Source organism: Eptatretus burgeri, chromosome 12 (assembly GCF_056783735.1).
Source record: "Eptatretus burgeri isolate ZD-2024b chromosome 12, Ebu_testis_v1, whole genome shotgun sequence".
Lineage (NCBI taxonomy): Eukaryota > Metazoa > Chordata > Myxini > Myxiniformes > Myxinidae > Eptatretus > Eptatretus burgeri.
The window spans coordinates 77,219,480-77,234,832 of record NC_140972.1 but is presented as its reverse complement, the minus strand read 5'-3'; the positions used below and the strand labels follow the sequence as shown (position 1 = coordinate 77,234,832).

The following is a 15,353-nucleotide window of genomic DNA, read 5'->3' as shown; positions in this document are numbered from 1 at the left end:
GGATTCTATAGCATCCAAGAGATACAGGTGTGAAGAAGGAACACCAGCCTCTTTGAGCAACTGACAAAGGCCTTATACCATACACTGAGAAATTCATATTTACCAAGTAAGGACTTCACACGACTGCAATCAATATTCTTTTCACTGCACTCCCAAACTTCAATTTTCAAAAATGCAATCAAATACATTTATAAGTGGATAGTTAACAATGAATCTGGTTGCCTCACAGAAAAAACAATGAAAGTATAATATATTTTTCATTTAGTAAGCAGATAACAATGTACATACTCTTAATTAAACTAGAACGGGCACTCAGTAGAGCGCATACCTTCGTCAACGCTACATTTCCCCCCCCCCCCCCAGAAACCGTTGATTGAGAGGGTATTTAATCCCATACCACATCTGCCATCTCATATGTGTTATGATGGCTTAAAAACATTAAATTTCCTGTGTCATATCGTATATCACAAGATTGGGCATTGAATTCACAACATTTTGGCATTGGTTGCATGCAAATTGGATAAAAATCGACCGCACTATGGCAAAATGACGATTTTGACCTTTTCATGACCTCGACCTTGACCTTTGTACTCTTAATTTTGTAATTGGTATTAGAGTGTGGGGAACAGAACAATCAACATTTTGGTGTTGGTTTCATGCAAATCGGATAAGAATTGACCGTGTTATGACTAAAACCGCACATTTTGCAATGTCGTGACCCCCCCTGACCTTTGACTCCCAACCGCTAATAAGGGTTATTACGTCATTGTGTCATGTCACATATCACAAGATGGGGCATTGAATTCTGAACATTTTGGCATTAGTTGGATGCAAATTGGATACAAATTGACCGCGCAATGGTAAAAAGACGATTTTGACCTTTTCATGACCTTGACCTTTGACCCGATCGCTCCCAAAATCTAATCAAATGGTCCTCGGGTAATAACCAATCATCCCACCAAATTTGCTGCGATTCAGTTCAATACTTTTGGAGTTATGCGAATAACAAACAAACACACATATTCACAAATTTATAAATAAATAAATAAATACACAGCGATCAAAACATAACCCTCGCACCAATGTTTGCGAAGGTAAAAATTAAAAACTGCCTTTGATTATCCAACAACCATAGGTTCTTCACACAAGCAATATTGTAGCCAAAGCGAAACAAATTAAGTTTGTTGCTTACCTGTTGCATGTTACTCCCAAAAACACTTTCCAGTTGTTCGAAGCACCATAATCATAGGGATTCCTGAAAATCTGGCACAAACGGCAGGCAGAAGCTGAGCTGCAGTTACCATGCTGAATGAAGCATGTCTCCTAGAGGAGGAAGGTTAATGGGTGAAGTTCATGCAAAGAGTTGATGTTCAATCTGAGAGAGAAAGGAAGGAAGTTATGAGGTGAAATGAGCAAACTTGAGGGATGCAAGTGTGTGTGTGTGTGTATGTGTATGTGTATGTGTATGTGTATGTGTGTATGTGTGTATGTGTGTATGTGTGTATGTGTGTATGTGTGTATGTGTGTGTGTGTGTGTGTGTGTGTGTGTGTGTGTGTGTGTGTGTGTGTGTGTGTGTGTGTGTGTGTGTGTGTGTGTGTGTGTGTGTGTGTGTGTGTGTGTGTGTGTGTGTGTGTGTGTGTCATACATGGGAGAAGGGATGAAGTCAAGATTGACATTTTGGCATATGCATGAGAAAATATCAATCAATGGCCACCCAAATGGAATAAATAAATATATGTTATTTATATTGTGACTGCAGTGTACAACAAATTGAGATTAATTTTCAGGGTTTCCAAGGAAAAAAAAGACTCCAGCACATCACAGAGCTAAACCAAAAATGTGACGCAGCTTACCTGGCCCTCTTTGCCGAGGCGACGCCTCTCCTTACGGTTGATGTGCCTCTCGACACTCGTTTCGCCGTGTGATATTAAAACTGCATGCCAGGCTGTGAGTAGGCCCAGAACACCGGCCACTGTGCTGTTTGTTCCAAGCCACAAAACAAAACCACATTCAGATACATCACAACCTGAGAGGGGAGGGGATTTAAGGCTAAGAAGTAGGCACAGTAAGTTGCCAATTCCCGTCATTTCGCTGAAACGTCACCAACATATTATGGGACAGCAGTTGGTTTTAGTCTGGCTAGTCCAATACGATGTCGTTAAAATGTATAAGTTCAGCGTACTGTAGTGCATCTTGCGAAATATTGAAATTGTGCACCGTCTGCGAGTGTAGAAGCGCCAATGTCGTGTCGCCTGCTAGTGGAGAACCGACAACATGGCAAGCGCTCAGTGGATGCCTAGTCACTATATCTTCCAGTCTCATGCGTTTCACCACATTGCCAACATTGTGCTTACTGTACAGTATTTTTGCATCCAACATTCAAGGTAGTGTGTACTAGGTGCGTTCCTGTAATGGAGCAAAAAGACATCGACTACCGCCTGCACAGGTGCAACACCCCCCCTGCGCAAAGCCCGCTTCAACATCTTGACAAACGACTCAGCTTGGCCATTCGTCTCAGGATGATACGGTGCGGACCGTAGACGTCGAATACCATTCTGGCGCATAAAGTCATCAAATACACCCACGATGAACTGCGGACCATTATCAGAGACCAGGATCTCCGGAAACCCTTTATTAGCAAAGATCGTCCGCAGCTTCTCTACTGTAATGTTTGCTGAAGTATGCTGCATTACTACAACCTCCGGCCATTTAGAGAATGCATCGATCACAATCAAAAACATCTTGCCATTAACCGGTCCTGCAAAATCTACATGGACCCTCTGCCAAGCTCGGTCTGGCACAGGCCAGAGACCCGAAGCTCGACGCGGGTTATCAGCATCTGTCTGGCACGTGGCGCAACGCTTAACCAACTGCTCAATGTCCTTGTCCAACCCCGGCCACCACAACAGGATACGAGCAAGACCCTTGGTCTTCACGATGCCCAGGTGACTGACATGCAGTTCTTCCAAACACCGCTGCCTGAACCTCGGTGGAATCATGGTCCTCATTCCCCACATTATGCACCGTTGGACCAACGACAGCTCCGCTGCGCGTGACGTGAAAGGTTGAAATGCCGGTGTCGAAGGCAGATCGCGCCAATTCCCCGTAGAAATCGCCTGGACGACACGGGCAAGCACCGGATCACGAGCCGATTCCACCGCGACCTGCCTGGCCGTGACCGGCCCGCTTTGGACCTGGCCCAGCGCGAACACATCAACCCGGTCGCTCAACTCAGACGCAGCTGGACCCTCCGCACACGGCAAGCGTGAGAGCCCGTCGCAGTTAGCATGCTTCTCGGTGCTTCGGAACTGAATATCATAATCGTAAGCACCCAGAAACAGACACCACCGCTGTATTCGCGCGGCTGCTACCACCGGCACCCCGCGTTCGGGTTTCAGGATGAATTGAAGCGGTTTGTGATCCGTCTGTAAAGTGAAATGCCGCCCCAGCAGATATTGATGAAACCTCCGCACACCCCAGACGAGGCTGAGAGCCTCCCGCTCAATCTGGGCATATCCGCGCTCTGCTGTGGACAGGGTCCGGGATGCAAAACAAACAGGCCGCTCGGAACCATCGTCCATCCTGTGGGAGAGCACTGCCCCGATGCCATATGCAGAGCTGTCGCATGCCAATAGGAGCGGACGCGCAGGCTCGTAGTGCACGAGGACCGTATCCTCTGTGAGCAGCCGCTTGACGTGGTCGAACGACGCCTGGTGTGCAGGCCCCCAAACCCAGCGCTCGTCCTTCTTGAGCAACCGCGTCAACGGCGCAAGTTGTGAGCTGAGCCCGCGCACGAACCTTTGGTAATACTGGGCCACGCCAATGAACGAGCGCAGCTGCGTCTTGTCGCGAGGCGGTGGCATGCGCTGAATCGCCTCCACCTTCCGAGGACCTTTCAACAGCCCCTCCGGCGTGATGATGTGCCCGAGGTATTCCAAGTGCTGCTTGAAGAACGCGCACTTGTCCCTGTTTAAGCGCAGGCCGCACGCTTCTAGCTTCGTCAGCACTCGGGCAATGTTCGCCAGATGCTCGTCCGCCGTTTTTCCCGCAATGAGTACATCGTCCAGGTAGGTCTGAGCGGGCAGGCCAATGCAAACCTGATCCATAGCTTTCTGCCACAAAGCTGGGGCCGAAGCAATCCCAAAACAGAGTCGGGTATATCGATAGAGTCCTTGACACGTGTTGATTGTTAAAAGCTCGCTACTCCCGGGATCCATCGGCAGGTGAAAATATGCATCACGCAGGTCTAGCTTCGTGAAGTATTGACTCCCCGCCAATTGCGCATATATTTCATCGATTGACGGCAATGGATATTGCTCCACGCTGAGCCCCGGGTTAACTGTGGATTTGAAGTCCCCGCAAAATCGGACGTCCTCATTCCGTTTCAGCACCGTGACAACCGGGGTGGCCCAATCCGAGCATGACACCCGTTCGATCACTCCACAGGCCTCTAGCCTATCCAGTTCACCCTTGACCTTGTCCCGCAGGGCATACGGCACCGGACGCGGTTTACAAAACCGAGGAACCACCCCCTCCTTCAAGAAGAGTTTCGCCTCCATGCCCTTGAGTTTTCCAAGGTCGTCTCTAAACAACCCTTGATGTCTTTGAAGAATCTCCTCCAACTGATCCTCCCACTGGCTCGGCACGGGTTGCACAAGGTGAACTGCGGACCAGTCTAGCCTGATGCGGGTCATCCAATCCCGGCCGAGAAGAGACGGCCCCCTCCCCCGTACGACGTACACCCGAAGCGTGGCGACCTGGCCTTGGTACCGCACAGACACGTCTGCCATCCCGACTGGCGTTATCTTCTCGCGGGTGTACGTGAACAGCGCGAGGTTTGACCTGATAAGCTTCAAGCCGTTGAGTCTACGCGCGGTCTGTTCGCCGATGAGCGACACCGCTGCTCCCGTATTGACCTGGAACGTGATCGGCGTTTCGTTCACTTCGACTTCCACCGTCATCAGGCGCGCCGTCGTCGGGCCAACTGAACACAGGCTCAACAACGGTCGCTGGTTCCGCCCCGAGTCGCGTCGCACATCGCCGTCCACGACTTTAACGGTGGCCGACGCGCCACGGCACACACGCGCCAAATGACCCACCTTGTGACAATTCAAACACACGTTGCCTTTATACGGGCACGCACGGCGCAGGTGTCGACCTCCACATCCCAAGCATGTCCGCGGGGTCACCCCGCCGCACGCGTGGCCGCGCGGCGACGTCCGACCCGCATCGAAGGTCGTGCGCGCGTCCCGGGGTGCTCGCGACCCCGCGTGGCCGGTGGTGGCTCGAACATCCCCGCGAGTCTGCTCAACCGCCATGTGTGCTTTCATTTTCTCCACAATGTCCCGAAACGCCAGCCCGTCATCCCGGGGCCTGTTCGGTGCCACTAAATCACCCAGCAGCCGATAATGCTCCGGCGAAAGCGAAGCGAGCAAGATCGACTTCTGCTTGCTCTCGTCGACCACATCGTTCGCGTGGAAATAGCATTCCAATTGCTCCGAAAACAATTCGAAGTCGTCCCCGTCGAAAACGGGCATAAGTCCGTATGCACCCATCCTCGTCAGACAACTCGTGTGTACTAGGTGCGGTGGGACGCAAGAAGCACGCGGGCCGCCATCTACTCCGCTTTATTGCGCGACCAGAAGCACCCTAGCGGGCGAGGCATGATATACGAAAACCCAATCACGTGACACAGCACACAAGGAACCCTTAACCATGAGTGCAATACGTTTTGCAACTACTCCTGCAAGTACTCCAGCCAAGAAATCCCATCAAGCCATCAATGTGGATGTGAAATTGGACATTATTAGGCGTGCAGAGCATGGTGAACATGCAATAGACATTGGTCATGCTCTGGGTATGCCACCTACCACGGTGAGAACCATAGTGAACGAGACATAATTCGACATCACGATGTCGACCGATTGCCTCCACCCACATTAAGTCTTTGCTTCCTCTTAACTTTGACCAAAAATCTCAATATCATTTGACCTTGACATCCAATCTGTAGATATTTATCATGGTAAATGTACTTAGTCCAGTTCAAATCTCTGAGTCAATGGTATCACATTAACAGTAATTTTAATGTGACCTCTGATCCTTGACCTTTTAGTAACAAATAATTTATCATGGATGGAGGCACTGATGGAGGTTTGTATATACTTGCAACAAGTTTGACTTAAATCCCTTCAGCTGTTTTCAAGTATCACATTTTTACCTGACGTGACCTCTGACCCTTGACCTCTTGATGCCAAAATCAAATCAGTTCATCTTTGCATCATGATATATGCTTATACCATGTTTGGTCAAAATCCCATCACTGGTTTACAAGTTAGCGCAGTAACATAATTTTTACCAAACAGGACCTCTGACATCTTGACCCTAATATCATCAGTTTATCTTTACATCATTATACAAACTTGTAGCAAGTTTGACTTGGACCCCTTCAGCCATTCTTAAGTTATCGCGGTCACGAAAACCTATCACGGATGCATGGACGGACAACCCGAAAACAATGCCTCCGGCGACTTTGTCGCGGAGGTATATAAACAGTGGAAATGAAAAGAAAGTATGCCGTTGCGTATAACATTGCAGTTCTTCGGTACGCATGCACGACGTAAATCGGCAACTTGCTGTATGTACAGCATTTCATTTGAAAAGAGCTAACCGAACATAAGGGCTTCCTCTGGTTCACAACCTTTGCATATGAAAACAACAAACCATTCAAATTCTGTCGGCAGAAACCTGACACAACCAAAGGCCAACGACAGAAACACAGATACAGCAATATTACCCAGTGAAACCACACGAGCGATAAACAATTTCGACAAAAACAAAAGGGATGACAGACCTGCAGAGAATCCAGATAAAGATGACGCTGTTATGGTAGTAATCAACCATTCCAGGTTGTATTTCCAAAGCAGATGCCGATACGTTGGTGTTTACCTGCAATGTACAGAAGCCAAGGGAATAAACCACGGGCGCAAATCAGTGTGCACCCGCCGTGCACCACAAAGTGCACAAACGAGTAAAGAGTTCAACTTTCACGAGGTATGTCTGTCTGTAACAGTATAATACAGCACGGACACTCAGTAAGCGATTTAAAGGCTGTGGTTGTGATTGCCTGTGAGTAACTATTCACAAATGTGTGACATACCTGTGACATACAGGTCAAAAATTAATAACCCTCCTTCATTTATACCGAATTTTCCCTCCGGCTAGGACCTTTCAGAATCGAGATGGCTGAAAAAAAAAACTTTGTTTTTTGGAACATCGAAAGTTTATGATTTTAGGGAAATGGGAGTTTGCATTGTCATTTTACCAGAAAATAACGGAACAAAGAGCACTTTTGAACCTTAATTACCTCTGCCACAGAAGGTGGACGGAGGATATTTTTTCACCACATCTGTGAGCAGGATATCTCAAAGTTGTGGATGGATTCGGACGAAATTTGATGGACAACTTCAGTGTGTGACAAGGGTAAATTGATTACATTTTGGTGAAGATCTGGAACTGGATTCGAGAATTTTTTTCATGATTCTTCACCATTGAGAGACAGGGCCAAAGATGATACGTAGCACGATATCTCAAAAGGTTGTGTGTGGAATCGGGCGAAACTTGGTTGGACAGGTTGGGTGTGTCACATGGACGAATTGATTCGATTTTGGTGAAGATCCAAATCCAGATCTTGATACGATAATATTTTAATTTTGAAAGTGATTCTTCACCATTGAGAGATGGGGCCAAAAACGAGAAAATAACATGATAAATCAAAAACTTTGGCACGAGTTATGAGAAAACTTGTTGGATGAGTTGGTTCGGTGACAAGAACAAGGCGATTGGATTTTGGTTCAGGTCCGGATCCAGATCCGGCCTATCAATGGGATACAAACCATAAGCGGTTCAGCTAGGTGGAGGTGTGCGCTCTCCCGAGTGCCATTCTAGTTACAATATTACCCGTTCTGGTGTGTCACAATACTGGCCGTGACCGAGTATATTTGGGAGACTATAATTTATGTAATAGAAAAATGAATCGTCAGCAGGAAAAGATATGTAAAGTCTGTTAGTTTTTGTGGCCCATTCAGCAACAGCGGGCCAAACTACATATAGTAAGCTTAAAGCTACTTATTTTGTCAAATTTCAGTTTTTTGTGACGACACAACATATCCAACAAAAAGGGAGCTTCCAGAGTTTTTAGAGCAGAAGCTTCCAACTCGCACTTCAATACCGCCTCAGGATGCTTACGCTGTCTGCCAAATTTAATGGTGATCAATTTAGTAGTTATGGATAATAATTATCAGAATAAGAACAACAGGTTTCCCGCTTGTCAACTTTGAAACCGACTAATAAGTTTAGTGGAAACTTCCAAAAAACCCTCAAATATATTATTGGTTAGTCGGCATTCCCAGGGTGGGGAGTGGAGGGTACTGAGAAGTGGGAGAAGCAGGATAGCCGGCAAGGCTAAGAATGGGGCAGGTGGATTGGGGGCAGAAGACCTGATGGGGTGGGAGTGGGGAGGAAACTGTGTAGGGGGCAGGAGAGCCAGAACACCAGTGGGAAAGGGGCCTCAAGGGAACACCAGTGGATAAAGGGGTCTGAAGGGTCTTGGGGTCTTCAAGAATCTTAGGGATCTTAACAATCTTTGGGGTCCAAAGGGTCTTTGGGGCATTCAGGGTTTTAAAGTGTCTTAATTGTGTTTGGGGAGCTCAATGGTCTTAAGGGACTTGTGGGTCTTATCTCCCAACCATGTAGAAAGTCTTCTCTTTAGCATGTATTCTAATCTCAAAAGCATGCAAAAATAAAAAGGTATGGTTCTTTGGGGTCTTTAAAGGCTGAGGTTATGTTTGCAAATACACTTAGTACAACCCCTGGGTCGGACTTGGTTTATGTGCCAAATTTGGTGGTTGTCGACCCAGCAGTCTTAGCAAAAAACGTGAACAAACAGACAGACAGACATCCGATGAATCTTATTTATTCGATAGCGAGTTGAGGCAATTCCAGTTTGGGTTTATTTAAGGGTCTTAAAGGGTATTTGGGGTCTTCGAGGTGTTCCAACTCTAAAGGGTCTTGAGCGTCTTTGGGGTCTAAAGTGTCTTTGAGGTATTTCGGGTCTTAAGGCTCTTATGAGTCTTCAAGTGTCAGGGATCTTTGGGATCTTAACGGTCTTTGGGGTTTTAAAGGGTTTTAATGGTGTTTGGGGAATTCAATGGTCTTGAGGGTCTTATGGGTCTTTGGGGCTTTCAGGATCTTAAGGGGTCTCAGCTCCCAAACATGTAAAAGGTGTTCTCTCAAGCATGTAATGTAATCTTTGAAGCATGTATATAGCATTTATAGGGGGGGGGGATCTTAGGGGTCTTTAAAGGCTGAGGTTATGGATGAAAAACCCTGAGGATAATCCCTGGGTCGGACTTGGTCTGTGTGCCAAATGCGGTGGTTGTCGGCCCAGCGTGTTTTTGCAAAAACAAACGCGACCAGACAGACAGACATCCAATGAATGGTATTTATTAGATAGCTGGGTTACTGATTCCACGAACGGGAAGAATTAGAAAATATTGATGCTGTATTATTTATTTAGTTAGATTCCAATTGTTTGTGGAGTCAGGCCAGCTGTGCAGTGAGCCAATGGGTGGAAGACACAGCTCGGCTAATTAGGGATGCTGGCCTTTGGCCGTGTTATATGTCACGTGATATCTGTTACCCAAAGAGTTGCATATTGTTACGGCTGTGGAAATTCGCAGAACACCATAAAGGTTCCTTAGTTCAGTTAGATCGATAAGTCTGTGTTCAGTTAGATTTCCCCACCGTTGTTTAATGGGATATATTCGTGTCACAGGGCTGTGATCCTTTGAGGTAGGTTTTTCTTTTTCTATCGTTATTTTGAACCAACCACATCTCCACCACCATTACAACAACCAACATCGCTCCCCTTAACCACAACACCAACCACAACCACACCTGCCTCTCAACAACCACGCCATCCTCACTACTCCGCCAGTAACCGTCATCTCCACGCCACAAACATCGCCTCACCTTCGTTCCCGAAACGACGCCATCTTTGCGCCAGCAGCGGCGGGATCCGATCAAACGGCATCGCTGCAGGGAGAGGCAAGGGTTCTCTCGCCGTGCAGCGCAAGTCTGGTGATTTCTACCACGTCCGCTTTGTGTGGAAGCTTCGCCTCGAAAAACGGATCACAGGAGAGAAAGGTGTGGGGCCTGTGGGGTTCGAAGGGTGTTGATTTCTACCACGTCCACTTTGTGTGGAAGCTTCATCTCGGAGAATCGGATCCAGAGGGCCAGTGATCTCTACCACATCCGCTTTCCGCGCGGGGACAAGGGTCAGAGAGCAAAGGCCAAATCTCATCCCCCCCGGCCCTATATAAGGGCAAGCAGAACAGAGCTTCGAGGCAGTCTGGAGGGGTTGGAGAGCCGAGTGGAGCCCGAAGTCTGGAGAGAGTCAGTCGGAGAAAGCCAAGGAGCTGCGTGGAGACCATAGCCGGGGAGAGCTTGCCAGCGTCAAGGCAGTCCGAGGTGATCGGACCTCGGCGCGGTTCGCGCATCGCTGAGGAAGGGATGGGGTCTTGGAGCATTCGACTCTTATAGAGCATCAACTCTTATAGAGCATCAACTCTGACAGAGCACTAAAAGACCCGTTCGTTCCTCGCAACCGCGTTGCCGGCCGGGGCCCGGATCACCTCGCCTTGGCAAGGCCACAATCAGGCGCGGCTGTCCTAGTGGCCGTGGGGAAACGGACGTCATGACCTGCCCATCGTCGCAAGGCCGCAATCAGATGCGGCTGTTCTAGTGGCCGTGGGGAAACGGACGTCACGACCTGCCCATCGTCGCAAGGCCGCAATCAGGCGCGGCTGTCCTGGTGGCCGTGGGGAGCAGACGTCGTGACCTGCCCATCGTCGCACCACGAGGGTGCGGGTAAACCGCATCGGTCTCGCGAGCCCATTCGGTCAACCAAGGCTCACGCACTATAAAGGTCCACGGACCCTGTCTGCCACTCTCGTCTATGAGAGTGGCCCTTTCCTTCCTTTTGAGTGAATCTTGTGGCGCTGTGTCCTGACAAGTAACAACTGCCGAAGTAACTGTACATTTATTAATTATATTCGGTCGTAGTGCTTTTCCTTTGAATACGTCACGTGATTGCTTTTGTTTGCCTGCATGATTGACTGTATATGTGTACGTGTAAAATAAATGTGCTTTGTTCAAATGTACCCCGTTCGTCCCGTCCTCCTTTCCCCACATTGAAATGCCATCTTGCATCGCGGAATAAATAGTGGGGTTTCAAACACCCGTTAAATAGAATCGGATCCGGCGAGGTCGGCGATAATACCCGCTCGGTTATTACTGCAGAACGGAATGGACCGCTTAAGCGGTTCGTGTCCCAAGCCGACCTGCGTCAAGGTACGGCTGCCCGGTTGGCTCCCCGCGCAGGTACTTAGGTATATCGAATTCGGCGAGTGACCCTATCCTGTGCGGGTAGACAATTGGCACAGCCGTGGTGGGGTTGAAGACCCACCCGTGACAGGGTTCTGGCGTTAGCGCCGGAAAGTCACGACTGAATTGTCCGTCCGGGGGGCGACGCGGTTGCGATTAGAGGTACGCGGCCGGCGGGCGCGAATTCGTAACAATATAAATGAAAAAGCCAGAAAAGTGGTATTTAAAGGCTCAGGTGGTGGATGAAAATACCCTTAGGACAATACCTGGATTGGACTTGGGCTGTGTGCCAAATTTGGTGGATGTCGATCCAGCAGTCCTTGCAAAAAATACGAAAAAACAGACAGACATCCAATGAATCTTATTTATTAGATAATTGTGTTGAATGAGTCAGGGCTAACACAGTGGGGACACAAGGCAAAGCTAACGAAGTGGGGACACAAGGTGTAGATACAGGTATCACAAGAAGGGCACTCGGTTGAGTACATACCTTCGCCACGAGATGCTTTATACAATAGAACATGTCAGGCCCAATAATTTTTTGAAACATGCTATATATCGTTTTTGGCCCCATCTCTCAATGGTGAAGAATCATCTTAACAATTAAATAATTCTCGTATCCAGAACATTACCAAAATTGAATCAATTCGTTCTTGTCACACACACACAATGTGTCCACCAAGTTTATCCGAATCCGTCCACAACTTTTTGAGATATCGTGCTACGTATTTGTTTAGCCTGATCCCTCAATGGTGAAGAATCACTTAAAAAATTAAATGTCTCGTATTCGAGATCTGGATTCGGATTCGGATCTTCACCAAAATCGAATCAGTTTGTCCTTGTCACAAAACCAACCTATTCACCAAGTTTCATCCGAATCATCCACAACTTGGGACGTTTCTCTTTTGACACGTGGGACTTTCCTCTTTTGACACGTGGGACTTTCCTCTTTTGACACGTGGGACTTTCCTCTTTTGACAGTGGGACTTTCCTCTTTTGATACGTGGTACGTTCCTCTTTTGACAAGTGGGGCGTGCCTCTTTTGACACGTGGGGCGTGCCTCTTTTAGCACGTGGGGTGTTCCTCTTTTAACACGTGGGGTGTGCCTCTTTTAACACGTGGGACATCCCTCTTTTAACAAGTAGGACTTCCCTCTTTTGACACGTGGGACTTTCCTCTTTTGACACGTGGGAATTTCCTCATGACGCATGGAACTTCCCTCTTTTGACATGTGGGGTGTTCCTCTTTTTACACGTGGGGCGTCCCTCTTTTGACACGTGGGGTGTCCCTCTTTTGACACGTGGGGTGTCCCTCTTTTGACACGTGGGACGTTCCTCTTTTGACACATGAGATTTGCCTCTTTTGACACACAGGACTTTACTCTTTTGACACGTGGGGTGTGCCTTTTTTGACATGTGGGACTTTCCTCTTTTGACACGTGGGATTTTCCTCTTTTGACACATGGGACATCCCTCTTTTGACACGTCGGACTTCCCTCTTTTGACACGTGGGACTTCCCTCTTTTGACACGTGGGATTTCCCTCTTTTGACACGTGGGATTTCCCTCTTTTGACACATGGGATTTCCCTCTTTTGACACGTGGGATTTCCCTGTTTTGACACGTGGGACTTCCCTCTTTTGACACGCGAGACGTGCCTCTTTGACACGTGGGACTTTCCTCTTTTGACACGTGAGACATGCCTCTTTTGACACGTGGGACTTTGCTCATTGACACGTGGGACTTTCCTCATTGACACGTGGGACATTCCTCATTGACACATGGGACTTGCCTCATTGACACGTGGGACTTTCCTCATTGACACGTGGGACTTTCCTCAATGCCACTAACCAAGATGAGCAGAACCTGAAAAAAAGAAAGAAAATTAATTAACTCTATGTTGCACCCTCTTAACTTTGTACTAGTGAGGTTTACCAATGGGGGGGGGCTTTTGATTATGACTGGTGATGCTTATGTGTTATTGTAGAAGGCCCTCAGACAGAAGGTCTGATGGGGTCTGTGCAATCTTATGGGACTTAGGGTTCTAATGAGGTCTATGGGGTGTTTGGGTTAGAGGGTCTTAAGATTCTTAGGGGTACTGTATATACATCGACATCATGTGAATCGGTTGAAAATTGATTTCTGTGACCTCAACCTTTTGACCTATTGACCTCAAAAGCAACAGGCTTCCAGCTTGTCACCACTTCTACCAGGTGGTTTCATGAAGATTGGAGTAAAAATGTGACCTGTAGGTGATTGACATAGACAGACAGAAAGGGGTGAAAACATAACCTCAGTTCACCTTTGGTGGCGGAGGTAACTATAACAGCACTCGTTAGAGCACATACCTCCCCCAGGCTGAACAGTTTACGTTTTGTATTCCACTCATAGGCCGGATCTGGATCCGGACCTGAACCAAAATCGAATCGGCTTGTTCTCGTCACCTAACCAACTCATCCATCAAGATATGTCATAACTTGTCCACAACTCTTTGAAATATCATGCTACATATCATTTTTGGTCCCATTTCTCAATGGTGAAGATTCACTTTAAAGATGAAAAAAAAATTCTCCTCGGGTTTTCACCAAAATAGAATTGATTCTTCCTTGTCACACACCTAACACTGTCTACCAAGTTTCAAAGTTTCACTCGCATCCATCCACAACTTTGAGATTATATTTGAGATCCACCCATGATGGGTATTTTTCCGAGTGATAGCACAATTTCACACGATAGCACAAATTGCCAATGTCTTCGTTTAGACTGTGCAACATGACATTGAATCACAAGCCATTTGTTTCAAGACAAACATTGTGTATGAAAAAAACGTAAGCCACTCACGTGTTGATTTCCATCAGTAGTGTGAAAGAAAGTGACATTTATGGTCAGGCTGGCAAAAGTGCAGCCAACACACATATAAAAACAAAAGGAGAAAAAGTAGCGATGGTTGTAGTGACCAACACAGTTGTTCAGCCAAGCTGGAAGCAGTCAAATAAAAACAGGTACTTGGATATTTCATCATCTGTAAAGGAGCATTTCGTCATAGGAATTAAAAATGACGAATAAGCTATCCAAATTCTCTCCACATTTTTAATATTCTTGAAATATGAAAGCATTGATAGGATAGCTCAGAGGTCGTGTACTCACCTTTGAGATGTACAGTCTGGGTTAAATTATCAACCCAACTACAAACTGTCACCCTGGTGCTTCCCAGAAAGGACACTGCATAAACCAGTGCGCTGTACTTAGGAGGGCATGTTGATTCGGCCATCTAGTCTGTTAGCATTGTTGATATAAGTTGTTGGCCAATGTGTACCGGTTACCTGGCCAAGTTCTAAATTCCTGCCCTCATCTACAAAAGGGTACCATATCAGTGACATTGCCTGGTGTTGGTTTAATGGTTACGGTGGCAGGCTAGGGATCCTAGGGTCCTGAGTTCAAATCCCACTCGGCTGTTGAATTAATACCAGGTGGGGTTTAATTACCAACTAATTACCAATTAATACCAACTTACCTGTCAATTAATTAATTACCAATTAATTACCAATTAATACCAACTCGGCCTGTCATCCTTCCGAGGTCGGCAAAATGAGTGCCAGCATGCTGGTATCCTGTGTCGGAGTGGCGACCCGTCCAGGATTGTGCCCAAAAGCCAAGGAGACTGCTTAGGCAGCACCAACGCTCTGAACAGAGTATGGTCCCAATGGATGGATCAGTAGATCAGTAGTGGCATAGTGTCTTTGTCTCTGTCTCTGTCTCTAAGATGGGTTCAGTATTGCCAAAGCAGCTCCACAGAATTTTTTCAAGGTGCTGGCAAAAACTCACCTACTCTTTGCAAAAGATATTTTGAGATATTTAAAGTCCAAGAGATAATGCTGGAACACAGATCCTCAAATTAATGTAAAGAATATG

At 47.2% G+C, this 15,353-nt stretch overlaps 1 protein-coding gene across 12 annotated transcripts in view; it reads right to left on the bottom strand.

Moving 5' to 3' along the window:
- Positions 1-15,353, bottom strand: part of LOC147015949 (palmitoyltransferase ZDHHC16-like) — a 76,003-nt gene that overhangs the window by 28,082 nt on the left and 32,568 nt on the right. For 8 of the 12 annotated variants that reach the window (XR_015049942.1, XR_015049941.1, XR_015049939.1 and 5 more), the window contains 4 exons: positions 14,283-14,419; positions 6,852-6,946; positions 1,855-1,978; positions 1,193-1,323 (listed from right to left, as the gene is read on the bottom strand). Coding sequence is in view for 8 of the 12 variants with exons in the window: in XM_085848604.1 (XP_085704730.1) it covers positions 1,193-1,323; positions 1,855-1,978; positions 6,852-6,946; positions 14,283-14,419 (487 nt within the window). In the remaining 4 variants the exon portion in view is untranslated. Of the gene's footprint in view, positions 1-1,192; positions 1,376-1,854; positions 1,979-6,851; positions 6,947-14,282; positions 14,420-15,353 lie in introns of those variants that run through there. The other 4 variants (XM_085848606.1, XM_085848608.1, XM_085848605.1 and 1 more) reach the window with 2 other exon arrangements.